Raw genomic sequence first — 21,196 nt, forward strand, 5'->3', positions numbered from 1 at the left:
ACAATTTCACATGACGCAACGGTTGGAGGAAGAGGTTTGCGAACCGTAGCCGCCGCCGCCATTTTGTGAGCGCTGAGACTTGAGTCGGCGGCGGCTGAAGAAGCGGCAGCACCGACGGCGGCACCACAGCCAGCGGGAGCCGCAGCCCGGAGGATGCGGTAGAGGAGCCCAGCGGCAGCGGCGGGGGGGGCGGCATCGCTCGGCGGCGGCGGCGGCAGGGGATCGCGGGGAGGGGGCTCTCGGTCGGTGGGTCGGGTCCTGGTGCGGGCCCCGGTCGGAGAAGCATGTCGGCCCCGGAGAGCAGCGCTGGTAGCAGCGAGGCCCGGGAGGACGCGTGCCGCGATTACCAGTCGTCGCTGGAAGACCTGACGTTCAACAGCAAGCCGCACATCAACATGCTGACCATCCTGGCCGAGGAGAACGTGCCCTTCGCCAAGGACATCGTCTCCCTGATCGAGGCGCAAATCGCCAAGGTTTTTATATTCCACCGACTACTACTCCTACCTATACTGCTGGGGGGACCGGCCGGGGCAGCGGGCTAGGGCGGCCTCGGGGGTTAGGAGGAAGGGCGTAGGGGAGACGGCCTGCGGAGGGGCGCGGGTGGAGCCGGGCAGTGGCGGGCTGAGGAGGAGGAGGAAAGGAGAGGGGACAGGGAGAGACAGCGAAGCCGGTGGGTGAAGGGGCCTGAGGGACGGGAAGTGCGGTGAGAGAGAGGGAGAGGCTCGGGGCGGGGGGAGGCAGTGGGCCGGATGGGGGTGAGGAGGGCAGCAGCGGGTGGGTATAGCTGGGCGGGAGGTTGGGGGGCTCAGTGAAGGGAGATGGGGGGGGAGGGAGGAGTGGCTAATTAGGGGGCGAGCAGGGGAGGGCAGGATTTGAACAGAGCAGAGGGAGAGGGGGTGGGGAGCGCCCCGGCCGGGGCAGCGGGGAGAGGGGCCAGGAGGCTGGGGGTGGCTGTGGGGGAGAGGCAGGCGGAGGGGAGAGTGGCTCAGGCGGGCTCAGGGAGCACGGGGCGAGGCGTCGGGGGCTCCTCCTTTCATCGCTAAGCTTGAGGCTGCTGCTTCTTCTAAACCCCCAACCCCACAGGGAGCAGGGGACTCGAGGGAGGGGGAACAGCCCCCACACCAGCCTGTTCGTAGCAGGGGGAGGGTTTGGGTCTGGCCCCACCAAAAGCTCCGGGAGGGCAGCGTGGGTCGCGATTTAAGCCCCGTGTAAATATCAGACACAACATGGCGGCCGGCAGTGACTGGACAGCAGCACCTCGCCCTTGTAGCTGGGTCCCGTCCCCCCCACCATGGAGCCAGTATTCAGTGTCTCGAATCTAGTGTCTAAACCCTTGCATTTAGCCATTTCGACAGTAGATGAATATTGCGATCATTAGAGAGGGCCTGGCCGGGAGATTTTGTGGAGGGTTGGGTTTTTTTTCGGGGTAGTTTAAAGGAATGAAAATAAGGTTAAGTTTATAGCACGCAAATTGTCCACTTCTGAAGGGCTAAATATTACGACTTTCAAGTATCAGTTAAGATAAGGCTATTTTCCCAGTGCGGTCCCTGTGAGATATTAATTTGGGGGGGGGTAGGCACCCTTACTTATAGAAAAGTTTGTGGGTGAAAGGTGATCATCTGCTCCGGATAGAGAAGCGTGTGTGGCGGTGATGGGGGTTGTTTTGCTCTGCCTGATTAGAGAAAATTCTGTGGGTTTGGGATAATCTGTTTGGATTTCAGGTGATCTGTGCCCTGAGTAGCGCTAGCGTTGTGTGCGTATTTCATTTATTTTGGCTAGAGAAGTTTATTTGGTTGAGGATGAGGAAGAAGAAATTCTCCCTGGCTGTAGAAACTGCAGCAGCCTGTAGGATCCTAACATGGCGTCTGAAAGGCACATGATATAAAAAGAAGGGAAAGAGGAGGCTCCCTCTGAGCCCAACCCAGGCAGTTGCTGACATCAGTCAGACATAGCACATGGGTGGGGGTTTACAGCACCTTTTTAACACGAGCATTTTGTAAGAAAAGGGTTCTTTTTTCAAACCACTCCCCCCCCCCATTCGTGCCAGTCACCCCTCCCCCGTTGTTTCCCTTGCTCCCTCTGATCTCAGGTGTTCAAAGGCTTTTTTCCTTTGGCTTTAAATCGTGGTTTATAATGGTGAGAATTGTACTACCTAATGATGGGGAGGGAAGGATCTCTTTAAGTTATTTAATCTTATCTTTCTATCAATGCAGGATGGCTTTTTAGTGTTCCACAGACCTCTTCCAGTCTAGTTTTAAATGCTGCCAGTGGCTGAGTTTTGCCATTCCTTGGGGAGGTGACCTCCTAATCTAATAGATCTCACCATTATATCTCCTAAAGGGCAGTGGATGTGTATAAAATTATTTGTGATAAATATCAATGCTGTCAATTTTTTTTTCCATTTCTGGGTGATTTAGAAGCTGCCCTGAAGTGTGTTTTTTTTTTTTTTTTTTTTTTTTTTTAAAGATGTCTTAAATCCTGTATCAATGGTTAGTTTTGCCTAGTTACTGTTTGTGACTGTGGTTTATTCAAGGCAAGTTTTTAGTTTCTGGGAAAGTGATCTCCTTTACTAAGCCACTTTTAAAAAGTGTTGCCTGGAGACAGCTTGTTTAGTGTAAAACTTGAGTGGTCTGCTTTACGATTTAATAAATGGTTCTGAAATGTGTGACTGGTATTATAAAATTTGTAAATAAAAAGTGTGAAATATGTATTTGTCGTTTTATTTACCATTGTATAGTGCAGAATTTGTTTCCAAGACCCATTTTGTATACAAGGTTGTTTTTTTTAAAACAAATTTTTGCACAAGTTTGTGACTTGGGGTTCAATTGCCAGATATGATTTTAAACTTGAAATCTTTTAGGAAACTAATAAAAAAGAGCCACACATTTCCAACAATAGCTTTCCTACATTATTTGAAGGAACAGTGGGAATTCTGTATTGGAGTCTTTAATATTATGCTGATGAGCTCAGAGTTAGCGTTCTTCTGTGTTCTGGTGGTTGTGCGGCGCCTCCCTGCCTTTTGGTTAGTGTCATGTGGGCCTCTTTCTTGCTAGGGGATGCTGTGTAGACTGCCCGAGAACAAAATACATTCAAGTCTGGGATTCCCTTTTGTGGTTATTGGAATACGCGCTAGATACCTTGACATAATAAACATTTCCAGGCAAAAAGACTTAAATATTCCAACCATATTTAAGTCGTGGTTCTTAAAATGTGACACCTGAGTAGCTTATATTTGAAGCAGGGTAGGCTGCTAAGCTTTTAATTCTGTGCCATAGTTTGAAGTAGGCTTCCTTACTAGATTACCGTGCTTCCATGTATGATTACTTTTAACAGTCTGATGCATAATTAAAGTGACAGTTAAACTTGTTACAGTGCCTTTGCTACTAAATGATTCCCCAGCATCTCAAACTTTAAGCTTAGCTGAGTATAGTGAGCTACTTACATACATTGGTGAAACACTATAATATAACATGCTATGTCAGGAGCTCTTGGGCATAGATGCTCTGAGACAGCTCTTTGTTTCCCTAACAGCTGACTTTAAAAGTCAGAAATGGTGCACTGTCACTTTTTATAAAGGAATGCATTCAGAACTTAGTGTTTTTAATGTGCCATTGTGCAGACTGCTTTAAAGAAGAAACTAGTATTCCACAGACGTTTTAATATTAAGTAGCTATAGACCCACAATCTTTGATTTCGAAGACTAGAAAGATGCCTTTATTCTAACACTTGCATATTAGCTTGTTTACAGCTCAATATTACATCATAGATGTAAGATGGGCTTTTAATGTGCTGCAATTAGTTTTAGCTAACTTAACTGCATTTTTCTGTCTTTTTACATACAAAATGCATCACCTGCCTGTTTTTACTTTTTTCAATATGCTCAAAGGCAGTGACGATGATCACCCCCCCCATCCCAACTAACAAGGAATACTGCCCTCTTCAATGTTAAGTTTCAGGTCATGGTAAATTTAATACACATTTAAGGGCAAGGAGACATTGTGATTCACCCATATAAAAGTATTGTTGACTTGGTGCCCTTCTGTGAACCACCTTAAAGGGGAAGGAATTAAATCTAAAATTGTAAAGCAAGAGCACTTCCACACGCTTGTCTGGACAATGGGGCTGCGAAGTAAGGCGTCTATTAACCTGGTAGCCTATCCTGTTTAAAATGAGCAGTGAGTGAAGTTATTCTGGTTTTATCCTGAGCTTACTGGATGGTGAATGGGACTTATTACGAGTGGATGCGCCTCTAAGGGGATCACGGTCAACACACGGCTTGTGTTGTTGTCTTTCATGTTGTCCTCTTCAACAAGTCTGTGTACTTGCTGATGTTTTCTGGAACTTTGCTGTGCCTTCAGCTTTGTGAAAGCCGGTGGGCATTAAAACCACCTTGATTTGGGCCAGTAGTGCTTTGTGTACGTTTGAAGTTGCTGTAGTGGTCCGGTGTCACCACACTTATACTGCACAAACTTGCTACAAGTTTTGAAAATGGATTTAAAAAAAAAAAAAACAAACAAAAAAACCCCAAAACAACCAAACCCCAAACAACAAAAACCAAGCCTCCTCTTGTAGCAAAGATGTGGCCAGAGTTTGAAGATTCCCTTCTGTGAAAATCGTGGTTGCAGTTCCTGAGCTTGTCTATGCATTTACCCGGTTGACTAGATGATTGAGTTTTGTTTGGATTTGGAACTTTGTTCTGACACTGCATTTTTGCATGCACTCTGGAAATCTGAACTGTCACTATCTTCTACAAGTGCCAAGAGAGAATGGGACTCCTTGCTCCGTCCATTTGGATTACAATGAAATAGTTGCGACTTATTCTGCGTGTAGTTTATGAAAAGACTGTGATAGTCAACGTATAGTCTACGGCTACAGAAGTTCACTGATTTGGGCTATTTGCCAGAAGTCTGATTTGTGTTCTGTGAAATCCAGAAAAAGAAATTCCTTGAAGTGCTAACGATGGTTTCCTGCTAACTTAAAGTTACTTTCTGAAGTGGGTTTTGAAAGGTTACACTCGGTACACTAGCAGCAATACTGTCTTGTGGGCTTCTTTTTTCTTCTTTTTTTTTTTTTTTTTTCCCTTTTTCCAAAGCTTTGATAAGCAAAGTAACCTAAGGTGTTCCTTTTTTTGTGTGTGATAGACCCACTGCATTATACTTTGAACTGAGTATCGATTTTCCAGATTAAGTTTTTGTATAAACAAAAAATCCCAAGCCAAGTCCCTTGGTGTTTATAGTGGCAACCAGAAAGAGAGGTCTGTATTTCTGGGATTGGTAATCCCTTTATTTAAAAAGCTTAAAATATGTTTTTGTTGTACTAAACTTCTCAGTTTCTTCTTATTACTCCAGGCTCCTGCATCAGAGAAGCTCCCTGTTATGTACCTTATGGATTCCATTGTCAAGAATGTGGGAAGAGAATATCTTACTGCATTTACTAAAAACCTAGTTGCAACATTTATTTGTGTATTTGAAAAGGTATATACGCTTTCAGAAAAGTTCTGTATTCTAAGCAAAATTTGTTCCTGGTAAAATAAATACATGCTTTCAGTTTTGGGTTTTCTTGGGTGGTAAACTATACAAATTGATTGTTTTTCATAAATCTCAGTACTGTATCTATACTGTGGAAGATTATTCCTGCTGCTATCAGGCATGTAAGATGTGTGTTAGCTGAAAGATGCAAAGTCTCGATTTAATTTGGTTTGTAAAGGTCTGTAATTTTCTTATCCAGGCAAGATTTTACTAACAGTATTTTGGTTACTGATTACTTAAGTCAGATGGACTTTCTGTAGTGTATAGACCAACTAATTATGAATTGTTGGTTTATTTTTAAGATAGTAAATAGTCTATGCCAAGAATAGACTGGGAATCAGTTTCTTGTGGATTTCTCAGAGCTTCTCTCTCCTGTAGTTAGATTTGTCTGATTTACTTAATTTGTGATGTGCAAAATGAGTGCTTAAACTGTGAAGAGTGAGTAGCACTGACACCCGATTCTCTCCTGGTGATCTGTGATTTGGAAAAAAACCCTGGGAGGGGGGAAAGGGTCTTAGAATGTATTGCTATATTACATTACAAGTATGTGTTTTATTTTCATTCAGTATTGAAACCTGCTGCCATATCTTTTAGGTTTTGTTCTTAAATCTTTAAACCCAGTGATATAATTGTGCTTATTCCTCAGTGAGAAAAGCAAATTAACGTCCAGTTTTTGGAAGGCTGGACTTGAAAGGGTTTAAGTTGGATCAGAAATGAAGGGTTAACTTCTGTGGTTTCCTGCATGCTAGAAGAAAGTGGCATCTCATATGAATGAGATGAACGGGGCTTTTACGTATTTACCTATCAATACATATCAGCGAGGATCTGAGATCCCAGTATGCTTTATATATTGTTTTCAGATGTAAAGTGCATGATGAAATAAGGAATAGATTGTAATAATGACCATAGAAGACTTAAGTGTCCTGTGTGTAGAGTAGTTAGATAGGTAGACATTTACTTGTTTTTTCAGTATTAAATTGTGAATGTTCTTTTACTAAGCTGCGTTTAATGTTGCAGCTGAAGCTCTGGATAATAACAAATTTTCAGAGTTTTATAGGTTAACTGTCTAGTAAGCTAACTAAACTATTTAATTAGTGTGTATTAATTAAATGTACAAAGTGTCACTCACTTCTAATAGCTTAATTAGTCGTGTTAAAAGGTGCAAGTAGAATTCCAGCACTGACATGGTTAAAAATTTTGTTTTATCAGTAAATGGTTGCTAAAGTATCTTTAGACACTTGATGAAAGAAACTTTTGCTCAGTCATTTCTGCACTATTTGCAGTGAACTTCATACCCTCTCATTGAAAACAGTATAGAGGCACCTCCCCGATAGCTAAGTATCAATTATTTTTGTTGAAGTTCCTGCTCCTCCCCAAAAGGACCTCTGAAGTTTCAAGATTATTCTGTGTCTTGCTGTAACGTCTTAAAACTGCAGCAAAACCCATCCACATAGTCGATACTTAATGACTGGATTGGGATATTGACATTAGGACAGTTGCATGTATTTTGTCCTCAATTGTTTTTAATTTATTGTTTAATTGAACTGCTCAAAGTATGAGGTGAACTAAATTTTGCTTTACTGTAAATGTTGAACTTACCTGTCATCAGATAATCCAAACTAATTGTGAAGAGAGAAAATGGGCAGTGGCCCTACAAGTACACTTGATCTGTGGCTCACAGATGGGTCTAATTTTGCAGCTGAACTGAAATATAATTGACTTCATTTTAGCTAATACCCCTTTTATTGCATTTGTTGGAAAAAAAAAATCCTTCAGTGACTAAACAGCTGAGCAAAACACCTTTTCTGTTCACAATTTGTTGTTTCTTGATTTGTTTGTCATTGTTATACTCCATTCAGCACAAACACTTGAACGATGTATTGTCTCAGAGGCTGTTGCCTTTCAATATTTTTGTTACTGTATTTTTTCCACAGAAATTGGGCAAGTAAAATGAGAATTTTGGTAATGGAAAAGTTGAAAGAAAATTCTCAGAGAATGGTAATACACAATAAAACCTTCAAATGGCCTTGAAACAACAATTCCTCATTTGACCTCCTGTTACTGATTCCGTTGGTATAGATGTATGATGTGCACTGCTTAAAAATTCTGTATAGCAAGTTCAATGTCTTAAAATGGCAAACTTGATAGAAATAGGAAATAAATGAAATCTTAAGTTCTACAAAAAAGTTTAAGAAATTGTTTTATATTAACTTATCAAGCCATAGAATTGTTTTATTGTTTTAGGTGGATGAAAATACTAGGAAAAGTTTATTTAAATTACGCTCCACATGGGATGATATTTTTCCTTTGAAGAAACTGTATGCACTTGATGTCAGAGTCAACTCATTAGATCCTGCTTGGCCAATTAAACCTCTGCCCCCAAATGTGAATACTTCTAGCATCCATGTGAATCCTAAGTTTTTAAATAAATCGGTAAGTTTTTATGCCTACTGTATGAACAGATGGTAATACGTGTAGTTTTCATTGTTTGTATGCTGCTTTTTGACAATTTAGTATATTAAGAATGAAGTATCTGACCTTTGTAGACAGGTAAGAGGAGTTTCCAAGTTCAGAATATTTGATGGGTTTGGGTTTTATATTTCAAAACTGTATTCTAGATTTTGAAACACTGAATTTATATTAAATGACATACACCTGTCATAGCAGGCAAATTCTAGTGGGGGAAAAGTTTTAATTGTTCTAGTTATATTTTGCATTAAAAATGCAATTTATAACTGCTATATAAACTTAAGTTGCAGTACTGGATCATGATAATAGTTAAAGGAGATGGAGTTAGTTGATTCCATCAGGATTTTAAATGTGACTTTTTTTTATTCTGTTTTTAGCCAGAGGAATCTGCTGCACCTACCTCTGCTGTCACTTCTGGTGCCTCTACTCCTCCAGCTGTTCCTGAAATACAAAAGAATTTGACACAGGAGCAACTGATAAGGCAGCAATTACTTGCAAAGCAAAAGCAGTTGTTAGAACTTCAGCAAAAAAAGTTAGAGCTGGAGCTGGAACAGACTAAAGCACAGTTGGTGAGTAGGATAGTTGATGAAACTTTGATAGTTGGGGTCTCAGTTTCTTTCGGGCCCTACTTAGCTCTACTGGTAACCACAGTACGTTATTTTTTCCTCACATTGGGCAAGCGTAGCTACGTTAAGACTAGAGCAACGGCAGTTGATCTCTGATTCTTGAACAGTATTTGTTACCTAAAACTGTTAAGAACTACATGTAAAATAGAGGTAAAAAAAGTCAAGTTCCTGGTTTTTTGTTTTTAACTTCTCTTGAAAATGATATTTGCCTATGAGTGTCGTCTTCCACCTCTTGTGGCTCGCAGCAAGCTAGCCTCTTTCAAATATATTTGCTCTTACAGAACAAGGAAGCGCAATCGTTAGAGATCAAGTCAATTTCCTTATTAGGTCAAGCTGGTTTGATACCACCATCTGAAGGTGGCAGTTAAGCTGTATTGTTTTACATTCGTAATTGAAAGTCTTGTGATGTTGAACGTTGATGTTACCAAGATAAAGGATCTTTGAAGCATAGAAATACGAAAATTGTATCAGATACTTGGCAACTTAGTTGCCTTGAGCATGTGGAATAGGTAGAAAAACTTAAGGCTGCAATGAGTCCATGTACTTAAGTTAAATATTTTGCAGTATTGACTTTATTGTACTGATTTTGCATTATATTTCAATTTGATGTTTTGTAATGAAACTGCATTATTCTAACACTTATAATGAGCAATTACTGGGCCATTTTCAGTTAAATGGCTGAAGCTCATAACTTTAAAAACATTTCTATTTAGTATCGTTTTGAAAGTGGGGTAGGAGCTTGTGGATGGTTTTTTTTTTTCCGGATGTCACAGCAGTCTGATGAGGTGGGTTTGGACTGTCATATTCTTAGTGTTCAGCAAGGATCATCTACTATAGCTTCAGTTCCAGCACCTTCCAAGCAACACATGTCTCCCACACCTCATATGACAGTCAAACCACCTCATCAGACTGCTGTGCAATCCGAAAAAAACAAACCATCCCCAAGTCCTCCACTTCATGATATGAAAATAGTAAATAGGGATCCTCGACTTAATCGGATGGCGCAACATTCTTCTCATGCTAAAGATCAATCTCATAGAAAAGAATTTCCACCAAACATGACCAGTCAGTCTGATACCAAGGCAAACAAAACAACACAGGCTGAAAAACAAAACTCAACAAAACAAGAAAAATTGAAAACAAGTGAAAAAACACAGAAGAAAGAACTTGACCAGTCAGAAGCAAAATCTAAATCGCCATCCCCTTTAAAAAGTAAGCTACCCAATACTAAAGATACTAAAACCCAGGAATGTGAAAGCACAAAAGTATCTGAAATTAGTAAGCGGGATCCAAGACTGAAAAGACATCTTCAAGATAAGTCTGAGGGCAAAGAGGAGGAGGTGAAAGAGAAAAGGAGAGCTACAGAGAAAAAAGAAAAAGAGGAACATAAGACAAGTGAACATAGACCAGTAGGCAGCAGAAATAAAGTAATTAATGGTGCTGTTCAGAAACAAGACACAACTACAGAGGAGTCAGAAAAACAGAGTGGGAAACAAGGGAGATCAAGTAATAGGAAACGGTCACGATCACGCTCTCCTAAGGCGCGATCACCATCTACACATTCTCCAAAAAGACGAGAGAGGAGGTCACCCAAAAGAAGACTTAGGAGTTTATCTCCCACTTCATCAGCTCCTAAAATTGCAAAGATACGTCAGATAGGCCCTAAGCAGTCTCATGTTGAAGAAGGCACACAAGCAGCAAGAGACGAAAGAAATTCTAATAAGAGAAATGTTAAACAAGAGGTGCGAGATCCAAGGAGAGTGAAAAAAGCCCAAGAAGACAGGCCCCAAGAAACAGCAAGCCAGCATTCTACAAAAGCTTCTCCTGATCCAAAGGAGAATGCAGAAAACTGGCAAGGATCCAAATCAGGCAAGAGGTGGAAATCTGGTTGGGAAGAAAGTAAAAAGTAAGTTACTATCTTTTAAACAACTTCTGTTTGAAGTCAGTGGAAATTCTACTGCTGAATTCACTGTAGTCAGCTTTGGAAGGCAATGTTCAGATTGTTAAAATTGTTAAGTTTAACTTATTCCTACTAGTGAGATACAGAAATTATGTATACTTAGATTCCAAGGTGATGGTGATGTTTTGCCATGATCAGTTCTAATACGAACGTAACAGTGATGTCCTGAATAAAGACATAGTCTGTATTTTAAATGCATTCTCGCTTTCAGCTCACAGCAGAATGAAGAACACCAAGCACTCAGTAAATCCCCTCACCAAAGACACCGGGAAAACTGGCCTGCTGGTAAAGGAATTTTATCACCCCGAGCACCAAAGCAGCAGCACCGTTTAAGTGTGGATGCTAATTTACAGATTCCCAAAGAACTGACATCGGCAAGCAAGAGAGAATTACTTAAGAAGGTAATATTAATACATCTGTATTCATAGAAGTGTGCTGGGTATAGTTTTCTTTTCTTTTCTTTTTAGAAGTCTAAACTTTAACTTTATATTATAGGCCAATGAACGCTTAACATCTGGTGAAATAACACAAGATGAGTTCCTCATGGTAGCTCATCAGATCCGGCAGCTATTCCAGTATCAGGAAGGAAAGCACAGATGTAATGTCTGGGATAGCCCTACAGAGGAAAAATGTGGTTTGAAAAAGAAACCTCTTCTATCGGATGCAGAATTAACCTATTACGAACATAAGGCTAAACTAAAAAGAACACAAGTTCAGCATTCATTGTCAAGGCTTGATCTGTTGGATCCTGATGATATTTTGGATTATCATTTGCCTGACGCATTGCTTTCTGGAATAGAATGTGAGCAAGCAAAAGCCAAACGTGGAGTACAGTTTGACAGAAAAGAACCCTTTGGAGAAAGATCAAGGAGACACTCTCCTGTAAGTGGCACTAATAGACCTTTTGCTGATAACCTCTCATCGCTTGAGAGTCGACGAAGACTCGAGGAACAAAATGCTACTAAAGGAGCAAGAGGTTCTAAGAACTTTGATCCTTACGACAGCTGGGGAGAATCGGATGAATTCAGAGATGCTCTCAGACAACAGGGGAAAAGCACAGCAGAGTTCCAGAAAATAGATGGCGATGCAATCTGCAGATTTGATAATCGTGAAGACAGACAGCTTCTTGGGCAAGCTGGTATGTGTTTTTGCTTTAGTTTACAGATGTTAAATCATTAGCAACATTTTAGTGAGTGCTTATCTGGTTTGTTTTGGGTTTTTTTTTAGGTGTTCGAGAGGAACCAAGATCACCATTCACTGAACGTTTCAAAAGAGCTAGGTATGAAGATCCAGAGAAAGCACCATTCACAGAAAGTCCAGGATCAAGATTTGGAGGGATTGAAGCAAAGCAGAGAATAAGTGCACTAATGGAAGACAGACCGCTATTTGATGGCTCACCTAGACCAGCTGCTGCAAGGGTTGGAGTAGATGGACAAGGAAGTCCTTTTGTTGATGGTCCTGCTGCTGGTTCAAGTTCCAGAATTGATGGGCCACCTGGACAGGCTGCTATGAGATTTGAGGGGCCTTTGGTGGGGGCGGGTGCATCTCAGTTTGATGGACCATTGGCAGGGGCAGGGGGAGCTGGAGCCCTAAGATTTGATGGGCCACCAGGGCAGCTGGCAGGGGCCTTGAGGTTTGAAGGACCCCCGGGACAGGTTGGTGGAGGAGGTCCACTGAGGTTTGAGGGACCTCTTGGACAAATAGGTGGGCCTTTGCGGTTCGAGGGGCCTGCCGGACAGCCTGTAGGTGGTCATAGATTTGAAGGACCTGGAGTTGGTCTCAGGTTTGAGGGTCCCCGTGGTCAGCCTTCAGGTGGTCTCAGGTTTGAGGGACCTCATGGTCAACCTATGGGACCTCGAGGTCAACCAGGGGGTGGTCTCAGGTTTGAGGGACCCCATGGTCAGCCCTTGGGGCCTCATGGTCAACCAGGGGGTGGCCTCAGGTTTGAGGGGCCACATTTACAACCATTGGGGCCCCATGGTCAACCTGGAGGTAGCCTCAGATTTGAGGGGCCACATGGTCAGCCTATGGGGCCACATGGACCATCAGGTGGTGGGCTCAGATTTGAGGGGCCACATGGACCATCAGGTGGTGGGCTGAGATTGGAAGGACCACATGGTCAGCCAGGTGTAGGTCCTAGGTTGATTGATGGACCAGTACACCAAGGAGCTGGTGGACTTAGATTTGATGGTCCTCTGGGTCGTGCTGGTCCGAGATTTGATGGTTGCCATGCAGCTGGATTTGACGGTCAGCCTGGACAGCTGTCTCTCTTGCAAAGATTTGATGGAATTCATGGACAGCCTGGTCCAAGGTTTGAAAGGGCGCCTGGCCAACAGGCACAACCACGATTTGATACAGCCATACCTCAAAGATTTGATGGACCTCACCAGCCAGCCTCTAGATTTGACTTGCCCCTTGGCCTTCAAGGTGCACGTTTCGAAAATGTAGCTAACCATCCTGCCTCAAGACTAGAAATGTCACCATACGGACAAGGTGGTCCATTTGTCGAACATCCTGGCCAGGGCTACAATGGACCATCTCATGGGATGCAGTTCCAGAGGCCTGATATATTTGATGGTTCGCCTGGACCAAATTTCAATGGGCCAGCTGGCCCAGGAGCACAGAATTTCCCATTGAGAGCAGCTGGACATTACTTTGATGAAAAAAGTCTTCAGGGTCCTCAATATGGGAACTTCAATAATATACCAATGGGAAGTAATCAGGTAAGAGTTGATTGTGTTAAATGGTTTGCTCGCAGAAGTATCTTTGTATAGAGAATTAGCAGGTTTTCTTCCTCTAAAAAGGGAAGATTTTTTTCTGAAGAGATGGCAGACTGGGAGCCAATTTCAACCTAAAAAAAGTCATCCTTCTTCATTAGTTTATAGCTTATTTAAGAAGGACATGCAGTGCTTTTTTTTTAAGAATGAAACAAAACAGTGGATCTTTACAATCACTTTGTATCTCAGAAAATGGCAGTGGAATTATTATTTTTAACTTGAAAACTAGGTAATTGGAAGCCTGTGGCATTTTCATTAAACTTGCACAAAAGTGAATTCTATATAAAGCATGAAAGATAATGTAAGTGAATATGCATGATTGATTTTTCGAGGAGGTGTAGAATTAGAATGGACCAAAATAATTCTGTTGTCTTTTTGCAGCTGTTAGTACTGGTGACAAGTCCGTTTTAAAGAGATAGCCCTAACTTGGGGGAACTGAGAAAGATACGGACATGGTTGAACTGCAGTTTTTTTAAAATTATCTTGACATTAGCATGTTTAATGAGTTTGGTTGTCTTTGCTGTTGCCTGTTGGAAATGCTGTCTTCAAAAGGGAAAAATGATAATGTATATCAGTGAAAATGCTGTCATTTCTTTCAGTAGATTAGACATTTTAGAGACCATTTTTCATTTGGGGGCTAATAATTGAACATGAGTTAACCAATTGTATGAAAGCAGGTAATATGTCCTGCTAACTTCTAATGAGATACATTATAAACAATTTAAAATTTTGTTTTGTAAATCCAGAAAGTGGTAGATTAGGGGAAAAAAAAAACACTTTTATTACAAGTGTGTTATAAAAACTGATTTTCTATCTGAAGCTTAATGTAGGTGGTTTGCTGAAAAATCCTGTTTTCAAGATGTGTTTCATATGTTGGATGCTTTTTCAATTCTTAATAAGAATTAATAGTGGCGTTTGTTAATAGACATTTACCAGTTTCTCAGATTTTTTTCTGATGAGCTCTGTTTTCGTGAACAGGAACAATTTAAAAGGAAAATGTGATTGAAGGCTTGATAGGTAGAAGAATTATTTTTTTTTCTCATTTAAATATTAGGCAGAATGAGAATGTGTTCTGAATTTTTCCTAGTGGGAAATGAAAATGAGGGAAATGCTATATAATTTGTGAACCTTTCAATAACAAACTGACGTGGATCATTTGTGGAAGGAGTTAAATATGTATAAAAAATTATTGAGAAATGTCTAGAAGTTAATGATAACTTAAATGTCTACTTTTACAGGTTTCTCTCATGTCTGCTCAACCAGGGCCTTATGGCCAAGGTCAACAGTATTTGCCAAATCCTGGAAGTTTTATTCAGAACCCTGCAGGTGTGTAACAAAATAACTAACTTTGTTTCATTTCCTTTGGACTGTTCTGGTTGTTAGTAGCCACAAAAATTACCCTTTTGTAATGTCCTGGTGTACTAGGTCTGCACGGACTAAGGGAAGCTTCCTCAAGTGAGGTAGCCATAGATGTGGTTTCTGTAGTACCTTCATCTCTTTAGGGGTTTCCCTCAAATAGTGAAGGCTTTCATTAGTTTTCATTAACCAGGTGGTTTTGGTATGTAGTTGTACTGAAAAAAAAAACCCAACAAACTTTGGTCTGCTTTTCTGGAAGGTACCAGTCTGTAGGTCTGGTTTGTGTTTGCCAGAGTGTGTAAACTTTCCCAGTATATGAATGGTTAGTAATGAAAAGCTTCTAAAAAGTCATAAATGGTTAAAGTAGGTGATAAAGTAGACTGGTCCTGTGGAAATACTCAAGCATTAACCAAGGAAAATACTACGTTTTAATAAACAGTATCCGGTAGAATTCTGTGTATGGGCAGCCAGCTTAGATAGCACTTCAGAATACGTTATAAAGGAGGCTGTTGCAAGGGAAGAATTTAGTCAGTGACTAAACATAAAGACGGTTGGTAAATAATTTGAAATAAAAAATGGAAGAAACAGGAGGCAGAAGGAAAAGTGCATTGTGAATTACGCTGATAAAAGAGAACTAAGTTTCATCAGAAACTAATGTTTTGTCTCCTTGCATGGCAATGTTTTTTCCTAGGAGCCCTTCCCCATTCGTATCCTGATAACCACCTTGGACAACTGGATGTCAATGAATTGTTTGCTAAACTGCTGAAAACAGGGATCCTCAAACTGTCAAAAACTGATTCCACTTCAGCACGTATGTAGATCCATTATGTTCTAACTACTCAGTTTATCCACAGCTGAAGTGTAAAGCTAAGTATAAAAACTTTTGTGAACGCCTGCATGTTTTTTTAAACTGAACTTTGGTTTTGGGAAGTAATTCATTGCATGTGATGGAGTAAATTCTTAGCATCATGTTTAATTTGTACACTTCAGCTATCCAGAGTGGTCAGTTTTGTCTTTGGTGCTGTGCCTTGGTAACTTGTTCTTGATTACAATCAGATTACTGTCAATTTCTGAAATACTTCTGTGTCTCTGAAGACTGAATTTTAATGCCAAAGACAGAGGTGAAATACTGTTTTCCTAAATTGAAATTCTGAGTGAATTACAGTATCTTGTATGGGTTTTTTAAATTATGTTAGAAGATGATGGACTTAGCTATTGCACACTTGTATTTTAGCATAGTCAGATCATATTTATTAATATTTGAGTAAAAATAACTTCAGGAGTATGTCATGTCTTTCTGATGATGTACTGAAATTTTGATAAAATTATATCTTTATGCTTTCTAGAAGTGAATGAAACATCAGCCCAGCCAGCTGCTGAAGAGGAAGATGATGACCAGAATGAAGATCAAAATGTCCCAGACCTCACTAACTTCACAGTTGAAGAACTTAGACAGTGCGTATAGTAGAATAAGTTTACAATGCAGTAAGAATAACGACATGGTAGTATTTAGTGCTTAATCCAAGGCAGCTGAGAGCTTTATATGTCACTTTGTGACAGGACCTGCAGTTTTTATGTTAGCCATGGAAAATTTGAGGGAGGAAAAAGATGGAAAATTAACTTGAGAAAACTACCTTTAGGCAAGTTGCCTTTTGTTACTTAATCAGCAAAGTTGTAATATGAATCGGAGTCTGTGTTTCTTCCTTTATTACTACTAATTTTGCCACCTTTGCGGTAGTTTGCAAAGCTGAGCCACACGCAAGCATTACCATTCTATGCACTATTTGGTGATGAAGCAAGTAGGCATGAAACACAACACTAGTGTGTTTCTTGTGAATAGTTAATATGAGCCCATTGTTTGTTGTTTGAATGTTTCAATTGATTGTGGTATGAAAAGCAGGAAGAATTTAGCTATATTGTGTGCTTTAACCTTCCAATAGATTCATGCTTTTCTGCTACTTTTTTGTTCATATGAAGCAACTTACTGAGAAACTTCTCACCTTTTTCTATTCAAAGAAACGTTAAGAATTTTTTTTTTTCCTTTTGTAGGCGTTATGATAGTGTAATAAATCGACTGTACACTGGAATTCAGTGTTACTCATGTGGAATGAGATTCACTACTTCACAGACAGATGTTTATGCAGATCATTTAGATTGGCATTATCGTCAGAACCGGACAGAAAAAGATGTTAGCAGAAAAATTACACACAGAAGATGGTACTACAGTTTAACGGTAAGTAATGCAGTGTGTGTCTTGATAAATTACAGTCCAGATTCTATGTTTTACTTATGTATGTGCTGTAGGATTGCAGTTGAAATTTGCATCGTCACAGGAGTTGGCCTTCGGTAAACAGTGATGTCTTAGATATTTCAAGTAGTTTTCAAATGCCTGTCAAAATACAAAAGGCAATTGTATGATGAACAATAAACAATTAGAAGCTATTGGTACTGTTTTCATTGCACAGGGAATGGAATGGAAGTTGAAGGATAGTGTTTTTTTGTGGAAAAATCTTTTTTGAAATGTAGCATTGTGAAGAAGCATGCTCTGTGCTAATGCTCCATGTAAGGAGCATTTCAGTTTTAATGAAGTAAGACTTATTAAATATGGTACTTTTGGGCTGCCTTTTTTTTCCTGCAATTTAATTTTGAAACATTTTTTGATATTTAAATGTCTGATTATGAAATAAAACTTTCTCCTTAGGACTGGATTGAATTTGAAGAAATAGCTGATCTAGAGGAGCGTGCAAAAAGCCAGTTTTTTGAAAAAGCTCATGAAGAGGTTGTATTGAAGACACAAGAAGCTGCGAAAGAGAAGGAGTTTCAGAGTGTCCCTGCTGGACCAGCTGGAGCAGTTGAGGTAAGTTTCACCTTGCCTTTATTAACGTGGTTACTGAGAATCATCTAATACTTCAAAGAAATTCACAGCATTCTTTCATACAGCGGGCTATATGGAGGCTGAAGTCTTGTTCTTGGACCTCTGTGCAGCCACTTCGCAGATAGTGTGTTTGTATATGGAATGGTTGTTTCCCGAGGGCAGATAGTCGTATAAATCACCTGTAGTTCAAAAAAAACCCTACACTTACTGGCATTCCATGGTTTTAGCAAAATTGAAATGGGCAAAGTGTGTTAATTTGCTGGCTGTTTCTATAGAAAGAGTAAAATACAGCAAGTGAATTGGAAATGGTCCTTTGCCATTCAAATAATGATTGCACTTACTGGGTTTTTGATGCTTTTAGACAGAAATTTCCTTTTCAGTAGAAGATAAGACATCAGGACAAAAATATCTCAATCTTAAAGGAACCGGTAGATCTGTATTTTGGTAGATGAATTGGTGTAGTAATCAAATACAAATGTAGAATTACAATTTAGTTTTACGTGTTAAGCCTCTAAGAAACTAGCTAGCTAACCAAGAAGGCCTTTGTTTTAATTTTAAGAACTACCTTTTGTGCTTTGTTTTCAGAGTTGATTATTTTGCACAGAAGTACTAAACATTTTAATAATTCATCTAAAAGTTCTGCCTTTTTAGTTTTAGACTCTGGGTTAAGGGGAAGAGTGAAGATAATGCCGTAAATAAAAGTAATTAAATCCCTGTACTGGATTGTCTTACGTGACAGTAAAACAGCATTAGATTGTTACAAAGTGTGCAGAGACTTCCTAGCTGAAAGGGCAAAGCTTACATTTCTCAAGTGACAACAGTCTTCAAGGCCAGATGATGATTGTTGCTCAATCTGCGAACTATACTCAAATAACTTTTAATTAAAAGTTTTCTAAAATTATTTTTAAAGTGTGGAGGAAAGATCATGCTGTAGTGTTAATGTATTTATGTGAATATAAAAGAACCTTGTTTGACTGTTACTAGGTTCTTGAAGTTCATGTTTTCAGTAAATTGTTGCAATAACCTCATTTATCTCTGTTAACTTCAATAACTTTTCAGAGCTGTGAAATTTGCCAAGAGCAATTTGAACAGTATTGGGATGAGGAAGAGGAAGAATGGCACCTGAAGAATGCTATCAGAGTAGATGAAAAGGTAATCTGATCTTATTTACATGTGATACTTACTTATAGTAAAAAACCCAAAGAATAATAGCAAAAAAAAGGGGGGGGGGCAAGTGCTTTTTCTTTCCTGAAGGATTCTTGTGGTAGTTTCCCTGGCTTCCAAGTACATAAATATCTCAATTTTTGGAAGTGCATGAAGCCCTGGTACGATTAGTATAGGCTCACTAGTCTTCTCTTACGCTGCAGTGCTAAATTAAAAATGAATGTCTCTCTATATAAGCGTAGATATTGGTTCCGTTACTTCTATATGCAGCTGTACACAAATAATTCCCAACACTTACCAGGCTTCTGTAGGATAACTTTTCTTAAAGAAACACGCACAAAATCTTTTTGCCGTTACAGTTGACACCATACTTGGCCTCCTCGTGCCATTGTTTTTCTAGACAAATTGAGATACGTGTAATTGATGCTGTTCTGTTCATAGCCAGTGATCCTGCTATAATTTATTTTTATGTATTTAAATATATAACAATTCTTTTTCAGATTTACCATCCATCTTGCTACGAAGATTACCAAAACGTAAGTGAATCCTCCTCCATGTTTTTTGAAGCATTTTGCTTTCAGTTTGTTTGCTTGATCTCTGACTTTGCGGGGAGCAGGTGTGTTCAGAATGTGCTACCCGTCTCTCTTGCCCGTGACTAGACACAGACTCGAAGGCCTTGGGCATGGCAAGTTCATAATACAGAATTAGCTAAGATGTATTTCTTGTTGTGACGTACTGTGACAGCTTGTGTGTCATAAAAGCGAAACCATGGTTTGAAAACACCTCATGCGTTTGTTGTTGAATAATGTGCACGATCTTAGAAATCTGCAAAAATGGAGTAAATGGGTGTTGGTGTGTGTTACCTTTTTAATGCTCTGGGAGTTACAGTTCCCCTGGGGACAGCAGGGAATGGTTTATGGTAATGTGTTTAGCATTTCATCATGGCTTGCATGATACCTTTTCAAAGTAACTGTGAAAAAGTAACTCTATTAAAGAATAAATTTGTTTTCTTAGGATCTGGATAAAGTAGAAGTTTGGATTTTGAGTTGCCTATGACTATCCATGTATTAGCGTTTTGAAAAAGAGCAAAAGAGATAAGAAGCTAAACCTGCTTATTTTAATGTGTGTTAATGAGACATTTGCCTTCACTTTGCAGACTTCATCATTTGATTGCACACCATCTCCCAGCAAGACTCCTGTAGAAAATCCACTAAATATAATGTTGAACATTGTTAAACAAGAAACACAAGAGTCCTGTGACTCACCTAAAGTCAAAGAAGAACCTGATGACACCCCTACTGCCTGTGCAGAAGAGAGCACACCTGCATCTACAGATATTAAAACAGAACCTGATGAGTCTGTTTAAATTAACTGAGGTATGAATACAATTTTTTTTTTTTTTACAGAAGAGCTGCTGTGTTAACTCTGGAAGGCAAATACTTTTTATATGAAATAAAAATGTTCAACTGAGGCAGGGCCTCAACTACTGTTTGGTTAATAAATACATTTTTGTATTTGAATTTCTTATTGCCTGCACAGTTTCAGGTGTCATTGTGTGAAAGTTCTGTAGATGCGTGAAAATTTAATGGAATGAAACGGTATATGTAAAAATGTACAATTTTCACTTGTGGAAATGTAAATTATAAATAAAAGATATTTTTGCTATATATGGAGTGTAATGTTTATGCACACCATCAAATGAAGACAGTGTTTCTGTACTTTTTTCAGTTTAAATGGAATTAAAAAGAACTTTTGCTCAATAAGGTTCAGAAAAATGAAAGCAAATAACTTCCTTCCATTATCCCATAGGTGGGTTATCAAGGGAAGCAGTGCAGGAACTTCTCAGACGGACAACCCTAGATTTCTTTTCTTTTTAAACTTAATTTGAACAAACTTACATATCCAGATATTTAAAAAAAAAAAAAAAAAACACAAACAAAAAAACCCCAAAAAGACAGTTCTGGGTTGAAGGGGAGCTGGTTAACAAACCAACTGGAGTGCTTGATTGTGAACACAAGTGCCAACAAACAATTAACAAACCAGGATGCCTGGTAGTTAAGTAATTTTTAGTGATTTTTCTTTTTTCCATTAGTCAAACACGTAAGAATTTAATACAGCTGAACAAATTTTCTTTACATTACAGAGGGGAATGAATGTAAGAATGCTCATTAGAAACATGGTTAACTTTTTTTTTTGTTGCTTATGACTGGACTTAGATGGTAAACCAGATATCCTGAGATGTTAATATTTCTTAAATGTACTAAATAAAATTAAGCATATATTTGAGTGTGAGTCTCTTCCTTTCAGTACTGGGTTTGTGTGGCTGGCATGTTTGTGGGACTGGAAATAAATAATACAATTGTGACAATATGCATTTAATGTTTCATTCTCTCTGCCATGTGTATAGTGCATGTTTTTATAGCTGCTGGGAGCAAGACATA

At 39.6% G+C, this 21,196-nt stretch overlaps 1 protein-coding gene across 1 annotated transcript; it reads left to right on the top strand.

Annotated features, from left to right (window-relative positions):
* Nucleotides 1-221: 221 nt before the first annotated feature.
* Nucleotides 222-20,422, top strand: PCF11 (PCF11 cleavage and polyadenylation factor subunit). Its single transcript, XM_082498397.1, has 16 exons — nt 222-473; nt 5,349-5,474; nt 7,773-7,961; nt 8,375-8,566; nt 9,400-10,529; nt 10,795-10,984; nt 11,079-11,721; nt 11,811-13,306; nt 14,599-14,686; nt 15,408-15,527; nt 16,063-16,171; nt 16,766-16,949; nt 17,418-17,573; nt 18,651-18,743; nt 19,256-19,291; nt 19,912-20,422. Exons 1-16 carry the CDS (start codon nt 285-287, stop codon nt 20,119-20,121), a joined length of 5,151 nt encoding a protein of 1,716 aa, XP_082354523.1. The 5' UTR covers nt 222-284; the 3' UTR covers nt 20,122-20,422.
* Nucleotides 20,423-21,196: the final 774 nt, after the last annotated feature.

The sequence above is a fragment of the Vanellus vanellus genome (genome assembly GCF_965231255.1).
Source record: "Vanellus vanellus genome assembly, chromosome: 1".
In the NCBI taxonomy this organism is placed as follows: Eukaryota; Metazoa; Chordata; class Aves; order Charadriiformes; family Charadriidae; genus Vanellus; species Vanellus vanellus.